Source organism: Arachis stenosperma, chromosome 7 (assembly GCF_014773155.1).
Source record: "Arachis stenosperma cultivar V10309 chromosome 7, arast.V10309.gnm1.PFL2, whole genome shotgun sequence".
Classification (NCBI taxonomy): domain Eukaryota; kingdom Viridiplantae; phylum Streptophyta; class Magnoliopsida; order Fabales; family Fabaceae; genus Arachis; species Arachis stenosperma.
Window position 1 is genome coordinate 18131246 of NC_080383.1, and position 17127 is coordinate 18148372.

The 17127-nt window shown below is 26.9% G+C and overlaps 1 protein-coding gene across 1 annotated transcript; it reads left to right on the forward strand.

Annotated features, from left to right (window-relative positions):
- Positions 1-12923: 12923 nt before the first annotated feature.
- Positions 12924-16261, forward strand: LOC130939116 (uncharacterized). The gene is made up of 7 exons (XM_057867208.1): positions 12924-13000; positions 13260-13334; positions 14045-14518; positions 14943-15035; positions 15104-15501; positions 15836-16080; positions 16155-16261. Exons 1-7 carry the CDS (start codon positions 12952-12954, stop codon positions 16186-16188), a joined length of 1368 nt encoding a protein of 455 aa, XP_057723191.1. The 5' UTR covers positions 12924-12951; the 3' UTR covers positions 16189-16261.
- Positions 16262-17127: the final 866 nt, after the last annotated feature.

A 17127-nucleotide genomic window follows, 5' to 3' on the forward strand; every position in this document is an offset into this window, starting at 1 on the left:
GAAAAAAAATACCATGCAATATATATCAAAGCATTTTAATAATCTGTTCATATATTGCTAAGATATATATGAAGTATATATATTACAAATTTTTAATCAATTTTTCCTAAATTAACAATAGAAGTCCCCTTTCCAATCCTCCATTAGAGTGATAAGACTTTTAGACTTATCATCTTTAGATTTTATAGTTTTCTCAGGAGGCACACGATCCGTTATTTTCTCATTGTAAAGCTCTAATAACGTTACTTTCATGTTGTGCTCTGCATTCTGAGCCTCCAATATATATAACATCTGTTTCACAACTCCGAAGATGACACCAGCATCACTCGACAATTTGCCAATTCGCCATTCTACACGATGAAGAGCACAGAAGGATAATTGGATTTCAATACAAAATATTTGAGCAGACATAAAAAGCAGTTAAAGCAGGGGAATATTGAATATCTCCTGCACCGCCGATATTCCCTGCACCACCGGTATTTCCAGTTGGAGGTGTTTGATATGAATTTCTCAAAAAGGAGGAATATTTCAATCAACGAATTTTCTATAAAAAATAAGAACATTTATTACCAGCCAATACATTATTTCAAAAAAGGTAAGTCAAGAGACATTATAACTACCAGGCATCGAGTCATAAGCCTACACCACTCTCTCATTATACATAAAGAGATTGATACACGATTATAATGGTGAAATTGAATAATTGGTGATAGATTATTCACCAATTTATAATGTTAATATTAAAAAAAGATAAGATTAGAGTATCTAAATCAAAATAAAGTGTTAAAATTTGAAGATAGAATTTTAAAGTTAAGATAGATGAATAATAAGATAATAATTTATAAAAACAATAAGAAAATTGAAAATGGCGTAGTATACAATTCAATCGATTGGGTAACACAACCAATCGATTGAATTTTAAAACACCAACATTTTAGTGGTCGTTCAATCGATTGGGTAATATGAACAATCGATTGATTTTTGCGAAAATCATGCTGCCTTGCAATTTTCAATGTCAATCGATTGAGTTATGGATTGTTTTGATAATCCAATTGATTGATTTTTAAATAAAGATGATTTCACAGCCCTGACGAACGCCATAGATCAAATATAAACTTTTAATCGATTGGAATGGCCAAAAAGTTTATTACGATCAATGAAAGATCTAATTCGTTATTATTTTTTATTTTGATTGTTAATAAACATAATAGATGAATGATAAAATAATAATTTATAAAATAAAAAATATTTTTATAATTAAATAAAATATATAGGTTAATTTGTAATTAAAATTAAAAAAGAATTATTTAATAATTGTTAAAAAAATTTAAAAACTATAGAACCATTTAATAGTCCAGAACCATGGAATTCATTAGCGACCTTGAGAATTGTAAAGGAGAGTAACTCTTTTGTTTTAAATAATCAAGATGTTCAAGATCAAGATTAAAGAAGGTGGATGTTACAATACTCCCCTAATGTTTGGAGTTTTGAAACTCTTTTACAATATCAATATTGTAATGTGTGTTGGCTAAGTATTCTAACAGGTATTCTATTAATAGAGCTTTTATTATATATTGATAACATCGTTAAATAATTAATACCAACAAATTATATTTTTTTAAAAGGTTAATATTTACAAAATTAACACTAACTTAAAATTATACTTTTAAATAAAAATTATAAAATAATCATAAAATATTAATCTTCCATCTTTATTTATTAAGCAACGTTTTTTTAATTAATGTTTTATTAGTGTTAATTTTTTTACTGAAATAAAATAAAAAATTATTATTTCCCATAACAATTTTTTTATTTTTATCTTTTAAGATTTATTTTGTTTTAGAATTTTATAAACTCATTACAATACGATCTAAATTGTACTGGTATATTTTTATTTTTATTTAATTTAATTTTATTCACATAATTTAAAATTTAAAATTATAAAATTTTAAATTAAAGTTTAAATAAATATAATTAATTAATAACTTAATTTAATTTAATAAAAATAAACGTATTCGTATTATTATATTTATATGATTAATTATATTTATTCAATTTAAAAAAATAACGATTTAAAATCGTTAATTATAAATTAAAAAATTAATATACTCATATTATTTTTAATACGATTATGTTTACAATACTCTTTTATAGTTTGGTTAATTAACAATGTATAAAATTTTTAATTATTTAATGAACCAATACTCCATATATTTTTATTTTTAAATTAGTTCTTTGTAGCTGAAATTTCTATTATTTTCTTTATATTTGTTTTACCTCTTCTGCTTTAAATTAAAAAATTCTTTATATTTATTTTACCTGATAGCTCTCTTTTCCAAATCTCACTTCTAACCAAATCCATCACGGTCGTTCACCACCGTCGCCGGTGTCTCGTTCAACGTTATATCTCTTTCATCATTTCTATTGTCGCGTCACCGTCTCGGAGCCACTTCGTCTCACTGACTTAGTTAAATTTAATTTTAGATTTTTATAGTTAAAACTAAATTTAAAAATATTTTTAAAAAAGTAATCACAAATTAAAAAGTAGAATAGTGTTACATTATTATCAGATTTGTAACTAGAGTTGTTCCTTCTGATGTTTAATTCATGAAGTTAGGAAAAAAAAGTAGAATAGTTGTTCCGGACCGATCATATCATTTTGCATTGATTTGAATATCGAATTAGAATTAAATTTCTAAAAAAATAAGAAAAGGAAAAAAATTTTGCAACGAAGAAAAATAAGAATAAAAAAAATGTAAATGATGGTTAAAGTTTGATTAAGGTTAAGTAAAAGTTATATAAATTGTATATTTTTATTTTTTTAATATATAAGATAATTAGCGAGTCCCAAACTCTAAACAAAATATTCTGTGAAATTTAAAATTTTTTATTTTTTCAATAAAATTAGTGGTGATTTCTAGATTTTTTTAAAAAAAATATTTTTGTCTCAAACTTGTATCTTCTCCTCTTTAAAATATATTAGAGAGTTAAATCTATTTAATTAAATTATGTATATAAATTATTTAAATTATATTTATTTTTTCTTTAAATTTCAATAATAATTTTAAGAATAGTTTTTATTTTTGTGAATAATATTCTTTTTATAATACTTAAATAAATAATTTTTTATTATATATTTATGTTTATTTTTATGAATTGGTGTTTAAATAAGAAGATACAGAATATAAAAAAAATCACAATATAAATATGTTTTAGTATGTATAGTATAATAAAAATAAATTTTGAGTATAATAGAATGAATTAAGTATAAATCAGTAAAATTAAGATACAAAATGCTTAATATAATTAATTTTTTAAAATTAGAAAGAAGAACAATAATTAAATTCATTCTCTTTATACGAAGTATTTATTTTATGTTATATAGTATACATATAAATTTAAATTTTTAAAATTAAAGTTAAATTCATAAATATTTATAAATAATTAATGGCATAGAATTTTTTTCCCTTTTAATATGCTTCCACAAAATAAATGATATTTTGGTCTTTTTATTTTAATACATTTAAATAATATTAATACTAAAAGAATATTTTTGTCTTTTTAATTAAATAAAATTAAAATTAAAGTTGAATAATTTTAATATTAAAGGGTATTTTTTAGTCTTTTAAAATTAAAACTAAAAATATGTTTTGATTTTTAAATTTTTTAAACTTTTTATTTTTTTTAATTATAATGTTATAATAATTTTTTTAAATGTTATAATAATCTAATATGGGTAATATTAATCAAAAAGTGTAATAAGTCCAAAGTGGCCTTATAAGGCCTAGTTTGGGTAAATAACTTAAATAAGTTTTTTTGGAAAAAGAACTTAAATCATAAGGACTTTTATTAATAGCAGCTTATAAATAAGTTATTTTATGTTTGGATTTTTAGTTATAAAAGTACTTATTTTAAAGTTGTAGCATTTGGATAAATAACTCAAAAAATAATTTTTTTTAAAAAAAAGAATAAATATTAAAATAACGATAATAACAAATACTTTCTAATATTGAATGTTGATTTTACATAACCTAATCACTAATATTGTGTATGATATGGTAGGTGAAAATAAAAAATAAATATAAAATATGTGTCAATGTATATTTTGTTACTATTTTTTATTTTTTTTTACTCCTATTAGAACTCCCTTTTCTTTTATTGAGGTCAAGAACTTGTTATAATTAACTATGAAAATAATAACAAGCTATAAAATCACATGTGAAAAAAATAAAATTAAAACTGAAATTTCATACAACGGTTAAATACAAATTTAATAATAAAAAATAGAGTGATAAAATGATAAAAAAATACTTAGAAGGAACATATGTAGTAGGTTGTTCAGATACAAAATTGTCTAAAAATAGTGGTGGAGGATCAATACTTACATTAGATGAAACATTACGTGAAAATGGTGAGATTTGGAACATTACGTGGAAATGATGGTGGAAGGTCAGTGCTTCTAGCAGACCTTGCGTGAAAATGGTGGTGAATTGTCAGTATTTTTCACAGAGTCAAAAAGAAGAGTAGATTTTTTTGTTTTGCAATTATTTTTTTTAAATAAGTGGTAGAATGACTTATCGAGAAGGAGAGAAGTCATCTATTTCTACTTCTTCAAAAAGCTAAAAATTAACTTTTCGAAAAGTTAAAAACTTTTCTTTAAAATGGTGCCAAACACACAGATCGTGACTTTTCATAATCTAAAAGTCAGAAAAAGTAACTTCTGCTACTTCCCAAACGGACTCTAAATCTAATGGATCCAATGTAAAATTTTAATTCTAGCCCAAACAAATTTTAAATAAAAATATAAAACAATCATAAATGCTAACTTTTTTTTTTACTGTTTAACACGAGTTTTAGTACTCCAAAACTTTAGGGAGTATGCAATCGCTTCCCATTAAAGAAGTACAATCTGTTACGTCTTTGGTGTCTGCCACTCTACCTGTCCGGAGGTTTTACTTTTCCTTTACTTTTGTAGTAATTTCATCCGTAACTTTATTAAAGTGGTTTGTTCCTCTTCCACAAAATGAATTGAGTAACAAAACATATATATAAAAGATCAAGCGATTTTTCTGTAATTAAAATTGAACGTAATCTCTTTAATTAGATTATATTCTTTATACATTTTTTACTGAATTATTAATATAATTTTTGTATTTATTATATATATTCTCTGTTTTAACATTTTAATTTAATAAATTATACTTTATTGTCTCTTGCTCTCACGACAAAAGCATAAGAGTGTGTCCGAACTGTATCTTTAAATTAAATAATATTTTCTTAATCCTTTTCCTTCTTTTCAAGGGAAAAAAAGGGCCTAAAATTACATAGGTCATGTAGAAATAAATACATTTGCCAAAAGTCCCAACATTCCATTCTTGATTATCAAGAAATTAGTAAACACTAAACAGTTTAGAATATGTTATACTTGATTCACATTATTTAATCAAAAACATATCTTATTAATGATTAGGATACTACTATTAGTCCATGGCCTTCTCTTATAAATGCACGTTCTAATCCGTAATAATCACCATACTAATTCTGTGATTTACCAGTAAATGGCTAAATTCAATTTTAAAAAATTATTTATTTTTTAAATTGATTTTTAAAATATTTTTTAATTAAATTTGTTTTTTAAAATTTTTAAATTAATTATATTAGTCCTTCTATCATTTTCATTATTAATTACATCAAAATTTATTGATATGAATAACATCACACTAACTACAGCATATACTTGGCAGTTCTAATAATTAGCTGCTAATATAATAAATTTATACAATTAAATTAAATTAATACCAAATTAAAGAGAATTTTTGAGGTATTAAAATTTCTCAATTTAGAATTAATTTGATTTAATTTTATAAATTTATCATGTCAATTAGGATTGCCAATTGTATATTGGGGTGTCACTTAACGTATCATATAAATAAACTTTGACGTCATGAGCAACAGAAGTGATGAAACGTCTAATGTAATCAAATTTAAAATTTTTGAAGGATGAATTTGATTAAAAATAGTTTGTGAGGATCAATTTGAAAAAAAAAATTTAAGATGAATTTGACCATCAGAAGTTCTACACATACAAGTCAAATTTACAAGTCATTTAAATTGGGCCAAATCCAACAAAAAGGACACTCACCCATACGAGCGTTTAAACAAGCGCGCTACTCAACGGTTTCCATAGCGCGTTTCGCGTTCCTCCTCTTCATCCTCCTCTTCCTTCTTTTTCTCCTTCTTCTTTGCGTTTCTCCTCCTTTTTCTTTGCGTGTTTTATCTCCATTGTCGTTTTTTTATTACTGTTGTTGTTGCTGCATTTTTTTCCTCCTTCTCTTACTATTGATTTTGAAAACATTATGTATTTTTTTTCTTCTTTATTTGATTTTTTTCTCCCAAAAAAAATTCTGAGAATATGAAATAAGAAGATGAAGAAGAAGAGGCAGCAGAAGATGAGGAGGAGGAAGAGGAAGAGTTTTGAATTATACAAAACTTATCAGCATACATACACCAAAAATTCTTAAACAATACATACCCAAATATTTTCGTGTTACACCCAAATACAAAAATATTTCCTCTAATGCTGTTTTTCTTCTTTTTTTTTTCTTATTTCTTTCTTTTAATTGAACGAATATAAGTTCATCCTCTTCCAAGTAATTTTGTACTATTATGTGTTTCTTCTTCTTTTTTGTTTGATTTTTTTGTTTTCATTTTTGTTAAAAGAGTACAACAAGAAGAAATTTGAGAAGGTAAACAAGAAAAAAAGATAAATAAAAAAAAGAAGAAGATGATGATGATGATGAAAAAGAAGAAGAAGAAGAGTTTTGAATTATGCAGAACTTATCATCACACATACACCGAAAATTCTTAAAGAATACACCCAAATATCTTCGTGGTACACCCAAATATAGAAAAATATTTTCTTTAATGCAGAACTTTTACATTACATTCAATTCAAACTATCAACGATGAATAACAATTTTCACAAACAAAAGCAACATTATTCACCTACAGAATTATAAACTACTAATGAAAACATTAACTAGAAATCGAACCACACCTCAGCCACTTGATTGGATTTAAAATAATCAATTTCGTTCTTGTTCAATTAACAATCTGAACTTGAATTATTCATTATCTTCAACAAAGAGATAACTGATGATGGAGGAAAATGAGGAAAAAGAATGATGAAAAGAAATTCCAATGAAAAAAGAAGGAGAAAGAAGAGGAGGAGGAGGAGGTGGTGGTGTTAGTGAGAGAGTAAAATAAGAAGAAACTCGAGAAGGTAAAACAAAAAGGAAAAGATGAATAACAAAAAAAGAAGAAGAAAATGGTGATGATGATGAAAAAAAAAGAAGAAACAGCAGAAAATGAGGAGAAGAAAGAGGAAGAGTTTTGAAGATACACTGAAAATTTTTAAACAATAATATACCCAAATATCTTCGTGTTATACCCAAATTTGCTGCAAATATAGAAAAATATTTCCTCTAATACTGCATTTTTTTTGTTCTTTTTTTTCTTATTTTTTTCTTTTTTTAGTTGAACGAATGTAAGTTCATCTCTTCCAAGTAATTTTGTACTATTATGTGTTTCTTCTTCTTCTTTGTTTGATTTTTTTATTTTTATTCTTGTTAAAAGAGAATAAATTACCATTTGTACCCATGAAAGATATAGACGCTGACAAATGTACCCATATAAGAATAAAACGACCATTGTAACCACGAAAAATGGCCTTTGTGTGCCAAGAGTACTCGGACGTTGGTTACGCAATTGGTCTATTAGGGTATTCTTGGCACACGAATGCCATCTTCTGTGGTTACAATTATCGTTTTATTTTTATATGGATACATTTGTCAGCGTCTGTATTTTTTTATGTGTACAAATGTTAATTTATTATGTTAAAAGAGTAAAATAAGAAGAAACTTGAGAAGATAAAATAAGAAAAAAAAGATAAATAACAAAAAAAAAAGATGATGATGATGATGAAAAAGAAGAAAAAAAAGTAGTAGAAGATGAGAAGGAGGGAGAAGAAGAGTTTTGAATTATGCAAAATTTATCAGCATACATACATCAAAAATTCTTAAAGAATACACACAATTATCTTCGTGTTACACCCAAATATCTTTGTGTTACATCTAAATTTACTGCAAATATAGAAAAATATTTTCTTCAACGCAGAACTTTTACATTACATTCAATTCAAACCATCAACGATGAAACATTATTCAACTACAAAATCATAAACTACTAACAAAAAAATTAACTAGAATCGAACCACACCTTAGCTACTTGATTGAATTTAAAACAATAATCAATTTCGTTTTGGTTCAATTGATAATCTGAACTTGAATTATTCATATCTTCAACAACGAGATAAGGATGACAAGAAGAAAAAAGAAGGGGGGGGGGGGGGGGAAGAAATTCCAATGAAAAAAGAAGGAGAAAGAGGAGGAGGAGGATGTGGTGTTGGTGACGCCGATAACGAAAGAAGAAGAAGAAGGAGGAGGTGCAGTAACGACAAAAAAGAAACATGCACGCATTGATTGAAAAATCTGTTAAATTAAGAGACGCGTAAAACCGATGTACTAGAAGAGACACGTCTAACGTGAAATAGAATACATAGACTTATACGACTTATATGAATAAAACACTTGTATACGGAAAATAATTGTTTGACCATATATTTCCAATTAATAATATCCCATAAAAGTGCTATGTCTAAATTAAATCTGGGGTGCAAGTAATACAGCATCCGCAGCTACAACAGATAATAACATACGATCTTTCTAATTTTATTATTATTAATATTACACTAAAGATATGAGAAATTTTTGGGTTAATAATTTTTAATATTTTTTATTAATATAAATATTAAATTATTATTAATAAATAAATTTTATTAATTTATGTGTATAAATTTTAAAAAATATAAATATAAATTGTATTAATTTATGTATATAAAATTTTAGTAAATATAAATATAAATTATATATCTTTTGTATATAAAATATCTATAAATATAAATAAATTATTATTAATTAAGTACTAAACAAAAATAATAATATTTATTAATTATGTAGTATTATTCCTACAGATATACATTAAGAGTGGATATTAGACATATTAGACAAATACGAAACTCTTAACATATGAAAATAAAACATACACAAATATAAGACAAGTAACCAACAAGATAAGTAAGACCTCAATTCTTCTCATTGTTATTTACTCAATTATTAAGTTTGCATATGTGATGTATTATATATTCTGTTCCAAATTCCAGCGTATTATTATAATTAATAATTAAATGAATAACAATGAGCATGATAACCTATGTTTATGTACTTTGCAAGAATAACAGATTTCAAAGAACTGGTATCGTAGTGGCCAAACACTACAACAACAAAAAATCTGGTTATTATAGCAATTTTTTTGAATAATTAGAACTATTTTAACTGCTATTATATTCAAGAAAATGTCGTAATTTGAAGTGCCATTTTAAAATTACGGTAATTTTTAAAAAAATCACTATAATTTCTATAATTAAAATGGTGATTTTCTAAACATTTAAAATGATGATTAAAAACTATCGTTATATATCTAGATAAAATGATAGTTTTTTAATAGATTAAAATGATAGTTATGAACCATCAATTGCTATTTTTATCGAATTAAACTAACATGTTATTTTATAAAATGACAGTTGTAAATTACTATTTTTTTTTTGAAGAGCAAGCAAGAGAACACTTTTTTTGGAGACCAGATAATAAGTTTAATTTTTTATAATAATTTTTAAGAAAATGTAAATAATTCTACCCGTACTAGTTTAAATAATCCTCATCTGAATTATCAAATTCGTCATAATTATTCTCCATTTGAGAAGAACCGTGTGGCTACTTTGGATGTCGCGGGCATGAGCTTGCGAAAACTTTTCAAATGCTACATTTTGGCTCACAAGATAAATAGTTAGGCCTCTCTGCAATTGTGAACAAATAAAAAAACACTAGCTTTAGCTACATTGAAGATAAAATATCCGAAAAACTTAATCAATGGAAGAGATCATTACTATCGACTAATAATGGAGAAGTACTTATTATTAAGGTTGTGGATTCTGCTGTGTCTATATACACCCTAAACTGCTTCAAACTATTAGAATTACTCATTGACAACATACAAAGAAAAATGATACAGTTTTGATAGGGTCAGAAGGCGAATGAAAGAAAGTTTCAGTGGATTAAGTGGGACACTGTGTGTAGAAATAAAGATCAAGAAGGATTGGGTTTCAAAGACTTGAAAGCCTTTAATTTGACAATGTTAGAAAAGCAAAGTTGGAGGATACTGAAAAAAACTGATTTTCTGTTACACCAAATTTACAAAATCAAATACTTTTCCTATTCTCCTTTCATGAATGCTCAGATTGGTCAGAACCTTCTCTTGAGCTTAGAAAAGCATCCTTGAAGGCAAAAACTTACTCAAAAAAGATTTAAAATGCAAATTGAACAAGGTACTCTAGTCCATTTATGAGGATGTTTAGGAGAATAATAAAGACAGTATTTAGAGAGAACCGATGAATGTTTTAAATAATAAACTAATATAGATCAACTAGTTAATGCTTCCTAATGGTATATGGAATGAAGATCTAATCTGTAATACTTTTCATAGATACAGTAGCTCAAAAGATCTTACAAACTCCTAAAACTGGTGAACAAGACAAGCTTATATAGGGAAAAGAAAAAAAGGACTTTTACTCGGTAAATACTGGTTATTAGATTAGCTTCTAACCTTCCATTCATCTCAGGTGTACCTTTTAAAACTTTTTCACCAAAAAGAGCTATGACGTTCAATTTGGGAGCTTCGATGTCCAGCTAAGGTTAGGATTTTTTTTCGAAGAGCGATTCATGGTGGCATAACTATAAGTTAGAAACTTTAAGTTAGAATTCCCATAACCCTATCAAACTGTCCCAAATGTTAAATTGAGAAAAAAAAACTGTTCTACACTGTTTAATTACATATTAATACTCAGCTCAAGTTTGGTTAGAAATTGAAATTGCTAACATATTGGATATTATGACGAATTGTGAAAATGATGGGTCTTGAATATGAAAAAATATGGGTTCAGACAATAGTGGTACACAAAAAAATCTCTCGCTACAATAACCCTCTAACCCTCTGAAAAATTTAGATAACTCAAAATCCAAAGGTTTTTAAAGACAAAAACTCCTCAAATTTAGAGATCGCTCAAGTTGCTACTAGAGCCAGGAACGAGTTTTCTGAAATTATCTTTTGCTAGTTCTCACTTTTAATTTTTTTTCTTAAATATCTCTTAGAACTCTTCTTAGTTAATGTAATTCTTTATTTTGACGAGTATCACCTCTTTTGTTTTATTGTTCTTTTGAGAACCAAACTAATTATTTTCATTTAATAAAATATTAGTCTTTTTGAAAAAAAAATCGCAAAGAATAAATAGTTTATTTTACCTATGTAATTTTTTTCGTAATCATCTAGTATATATATATATATATATATGTATCTTTAAGAAGTATTTTTTATTTATAGTATCTTATACTATATATATATATATATATAGCTTGTGCGCAAATTTGCAAATCATGTATCTTTAAGAAGTATTTTTTATTTATAGTATCTTATACTCTACTTAGTTTTCGGATGCTTTTTCTTAAAGTAACCGTGATTTATCATTTAAATTGAAATAGACCTCTTATCTAAACTTTAAAAAAGCGTAAGATTGATTTGGCATCTCAAAAATTAAAATAAAGTACAAGAGGCTGGCTATGATGAAATCCACCCCCTCTCCTTTTTTTTCAATCTTTATTTTGTATGTAACATTAAGCTAATTTTAAACGGTTGAGAACAAGGATGTTTAAATCTAAACGGATCTAAATTAAACCGTTTTTTTAATTCAATTCAAACCGAAAGTCGATTAAAATCGCACTAATTTAGATTTGATTAGATCTTATTTTTTGCAAACCGTTGGATCGGATCGGATTTCGGATCTAATTTTCATAACCGATCCAATTCAATCCAAACTGCATAATGTACTATAATATTATTATTTTATTATTATATTTACAATTATACTTATAACATGTTCAATTTTTTATACATTTTTATATTATTCATGTATTATTATTATTATTTAATAAATATTTTATGTTCAAAATGTTATTTATTTATTTATTTAAACTAACATATAATTTTATTTCTATTGTTATGTTATTGTTGGCTTTTTAAGATATTGTTGAGACTTGTTATGTTATTGTTAATTATTTAAAATTTGATGTTGTGACTTGTTATATGTATTTAATTTTTTTAATTTATAAAATCACAAATCCAATCCAATCCAATTCCAACCGCTTGAAATTAGATCAAATCAGATCAGATTTTTTTAAAAGTAGCATCCAATCCAAATTGCACCGCAAGTAAAATTAGTGTTCAGATTAGATGAGTTTTTGACTCAAAACCGATCCAAATCGCACCGTAAACACCCCTAGTTGAGAGCTAGCTGAGAGTGGTAAGTTGGAAAGAATGAGAAACTGAGAAAGGTGAAATAAGAGGTTAAGAGTTGAAGAAGGTGATAAAAAAAAGTATTTTAAAATTTTATGAAATTTTTAATGGAATCAATAAAAGTGTTGCATATGTCATATATATGTTGCATGTAGAAATAAATAAATTTGCCAAAAATTCGAACATTCCATTCTTGATTATCAAGAAATTAGTAAACACTTTAGAATATGCTATACTACTTGATGTTTGGCATTTAATCAAGCCATTATACCCTTAATTATTAGGATACAGCTATTAGTCCATGGCCTTCTCTTATAAATAGATGTTCTAATCCGTAGTAATGACCATACTAATTCTATGGTAAACGCCAATTAAAAGAGAAAAAAAAAGAAGCCTAAATCATCATTAGTAACGTCCCATAAAAGTGTTATGTCTATATCCGGTGGTGCAAGTAGTACCTCATCAGCAGCTATAACAGGTAACATGCATACGATCTCTTTTAATTATTATTATTACACTAAATTAAAGATATTGGGAATAAACTGATAGTGGATAAGAGTCAAATATGAAGTAGTGAATAATTTAAGACCACACAACCATATAAGTTTACATATGTAATGTATATAATGTGTCCCAATTAAGTTCCAACGTATTAATATGCAATTTCAAAGTTTAATAATTGAATGAATAACAATGAGCATGATAACCTGTGTTTATGTACCCTGCAAGAATAACAGATTGCGACGAACTGGGTATTGTAGTGGGGGAAGAAGCGGAGCATGTAAGAGAACGCATTTTTTGGGGACCAGATAGTAAGTTTTCAGTTTTTTTGAAGGAAAGAGATCGTGGAGTATACAAAGAGATTGCTGTTCCCATATTATCCCTGAAAAATATCACTATATCAACAACTACACTCCTTATATAACTATTGAACGATTATCAACCGCCTGGGCTGTTTTCATTCCAAAAGATAACTTCATTTTTTTTAACTAATATTTTAAAGAACAATGCTATATGATCAGTAAATATTATTGTTTTTAGTAAGTAATAATTTGCATTCATTTATAGACATTTTACATACAGAAAGTATATAATTTGTACTTTACACTTATATTTACTAAAATTTCGTACACATAAATCAATATAGTTTGTATCCATATTTTTTAGAATTTGCACACATAAATGAGTAAAATTTATTTGTTAAAAAACAATTTAGTATTTGTACTAGTGAGTTTTTCTATTTTAAATCACGGAAAAATATTCAATCAATCGCTTCTTGTAATGCAAGAAAGCATTTTTATACAGCACATTTTTTTGCAGTTTTCAAATATTTATAAAAGGATGAAAACTCAGGTGAAGTCGACTTCACGTAAATTTGATATTTGAGAGTCGTTAGATGAAAATTTAGTCAAATCAGTCAAATTATCTAACCACTCTCAAATATCAACTTCACGTGAAGTCGACTGCACCTGAGTTTCTACCTTATGAAAACTCTTATATATGTGTTTTGAAATTTGCACAGGTGCGTATAAAAGGCAGATATATAAGGCAGCGATTACAGGGGATTGGAGTAAAGCTTTAAGATATAATATAACTGATCCTACTCGGCTCTGTTCTGTTTTGACTAAGCAAGGAGACACAGCTCTTCACATTGCAGTGAGCATGGAACAAACCAGCTTTGTAGAAAACTTAATAGATCATATCAGTCTGGAAGACATGCAAATTCGCAAGGTAGATGGCAACACTGCCTTTTCTATGGCTGCCATTTCAGGAAACCTGCAAATTGCTAAATTACTACTTCACAAGAATCCAGGATTGGTTTGGATTAAAGGACACAAAAACATGCTTCCAATTGAATTGGCATGTTGGGCTAATCAGCCTCTTTTGGTGAATTATTTGTTTGAAAATACTCGACTGGATTATTTGAACCGTCGGTTATTATCCATTGAAGACATTGTTAGGGTGTTTTTCTTGGCACTTACCACCAGCAATTATAGTAAGTCAAACTCTCCTTCTTTCTTTCTTTCTTTCTTTTTTTTTTGGTTTAATTACTTCATTGTTTTCTAGAGTTTTATCGAATTTTCAATACTTTGTTTCTTTTTAATAATTAGGTCTCTATATCATATCCGATTTTGTAACTAAATCCCTATTGTGTCAAAAATATTGAAATTAGCAGAATATTAAACTATAAAAATTATTCAATAAATATTAAACATATTCGTTTTGTTTAATAGAATATACTATTAATTCTAATATTTTTGTCACCGTAAGAATTTATTAATTACAAAATCTGATATGGTATAAAGATTCAATAAAAAATATAGAAATTTAATTAAAATTTTAATAAAATTATAGGATTAACAGAATAATTAATTTTTTTTAATAATATATATTTATGAAAACGCAAAAGTGGTTTATAGGTGTGGCATCTTCGTTGTTGGATATGTATTCCGAACTTGCGAGGGCTGAAAACAATGACGGACTAACTACATTGGAAGTCATTGCCAAATTGCGTGAGTTTTCTCAAATCCCAAATCTTAAATTTTTATTTTATTTTATTTATTAGTTGTTTTTGTATTAGCCTTGGAGGGTGATGGAGCTGGATATAGAGACATTGTGCGTACGGTTTTTGAGCATATGGAAGGGGAAGAGTTTGAGTGTGCAAGAATTTCAAAAGCAATGTTTGATGCAGCAAAATTAGGAAATGACATGATTTTGGAATTTATGTTTGGATACAATGCAAATTTGTTGATGGAAGTGAATTCAAAGGGGCAAAGCTTACTTCACATAGCCATTCTAAATCGCCGAGTAACCACTTACCAATTAATATTGAGCAAGGGTGCATACACCAATGCTATTCTGCAATTCCTTGATTTTAAGGGAAACAATATTCTTCACTGTGCTGGAAAGCTTTCAGCTGCAGAAAGATTTGGAACACCTTGTCATTCTCTACTTATCAGTGAGGAACGATGGTTTCAGGTCAATTTACACATTAATTCTAAGAGTAAATTATACGGTGGAAACTCACTTGTAATTGTTTTCATGTGAAGTTATTAGTTGAGAATCCTTAAATAATAATTTAGTCAAATATGTTAAACTATCTAACAATTTTCCACTAATAACAAACTAATAACTTCACATGAACATAACTGCACTGAGTTTTCTTCAAATTATAATTGTTGCACTATTTTATTAGTTGAATAACAAGCCATAACAAATATAAAGTGACTTTAGGATATAAATTGGTTGATTCAGAAAACAACTAAGAATGATCCAATCTAAACTAACTTGTTTTGATCTGAATCATACATAGGAAGTGGCAAGCATAGTTCCAGGTGCATTTAAAAGCATGAAAAATGTGAAAGGACGAACTCCAGAGGAACTATTTTATAAGGAACACAAAGAGCTTCATGAAAGAGCTATGTCAGAACAGAATGAAACAGCAAACAATTTTATGATTATTGTAACTCTTGTTACCACATTGGCTGTAACTGCTGCTCTCACTATTCGGACCAACCCTGTTCAAGGACCAACTCCTATCTTTAAAGAGACCACATGGTACATCATATTCCTTCTGTCAATCGTTGTTATAACAACCCTCCTTGTTTTTTCAATGCTCTTCTTCACTTCAGTTATACACAGCCCACGCAAGCAGAAAATGTTTGACCAGGTCATTGCTCGTCATCGGAAGATTGCAATCGGGTGTTTGTTTCTTTTTCTTTCTATAATCACCATTACTTTCACTGCTCTTTGTGCTGGTATTTTAATCTTCTCTTTCTTCCCCAAATGGATCTTCATTTTCATAATGGCACTTGCTTCTGTGCCACTCGTCTTCTCATGTAAGATCTATGATTTTGTTACCCCAATAAGTCTTTTGGTACATAAGAATGATCTTTTCTGAAGGCTCATTCCAATATAAGAAATTATCTGAATAGTGACCAATTTTAAAATAAGACCAATATAAGAACAAAAAGGCTATCAAGAATGTTTGTAAGATGTTTCTTTCTAGAAACATTAAAGTTGTTGTCAAAATTTTTTGTTAACCTTACCCGTGGATTGAAAATTTTTTAAAATTCTATCATGTTTTACTCACGGTTGAGAATCTCTCAACCCTAATCCTATTCGCACCCTAAAGTACTAAACCCTACTCTACTAGTAGAAAAATAAAAAATTTTCAGCAAATATAAAATTCAACCATTTTAAATTTCATACATATTAATAAAATAGAAAATAAAAAACTAAGTTTAAATTAAAATTAAAAATAATAAAATCTTAAAGAAATTTAACATAAAATTACAAATAATAAGATCATCAACTAGTTTAGTGGTTATTTCAATTTTTATAAGAAGAGGATTGTGAATTCAACACTTACTTTTTTCACTACATACATAATTTTTACATATATATTATATAATATATTAGGGGTACGGGTAGGATAGGATACGGTATACTCTAAACCTGTACCCTATCCTACCCGCAGGCAAACTCGCACCGTACTCTACCCTACTCGCAGCGGATCGAGTAAACAACCCTATCTAAATAGGTTGGTCCACATTAGATACCCGCGGATAGAGTATATGTTGCTAACCCTATATATTACTGAAA

What these genes read in the sequence shown, in the direction of transcription:
- LOC130939116 (XM_057867208.1), top strand. Translation starts at nt 12,952, where the DNA reads ATGTCTATATCCGGTGGTGCAAGTAGTACCTCATCAGCAGCTATAACA. An exon ending in CATTTTTTGGGGACCAGATA is followed by an intron (nt 13,335 to 14,044) that starts GTAAGTTTTCAG and finishes AAATTTGCACAG; the next exon opens with GTGCGTATAAAAGGCAGATA. An exon ending in GTGAGGAACGATGGTTTCAG is followed by an intron (nt 15,502 to 15,835) that starts GTCAATTTACAC and finishes AATCATACATAG; the next exon opens with GAAGTGGCAAGCATAGTTCC.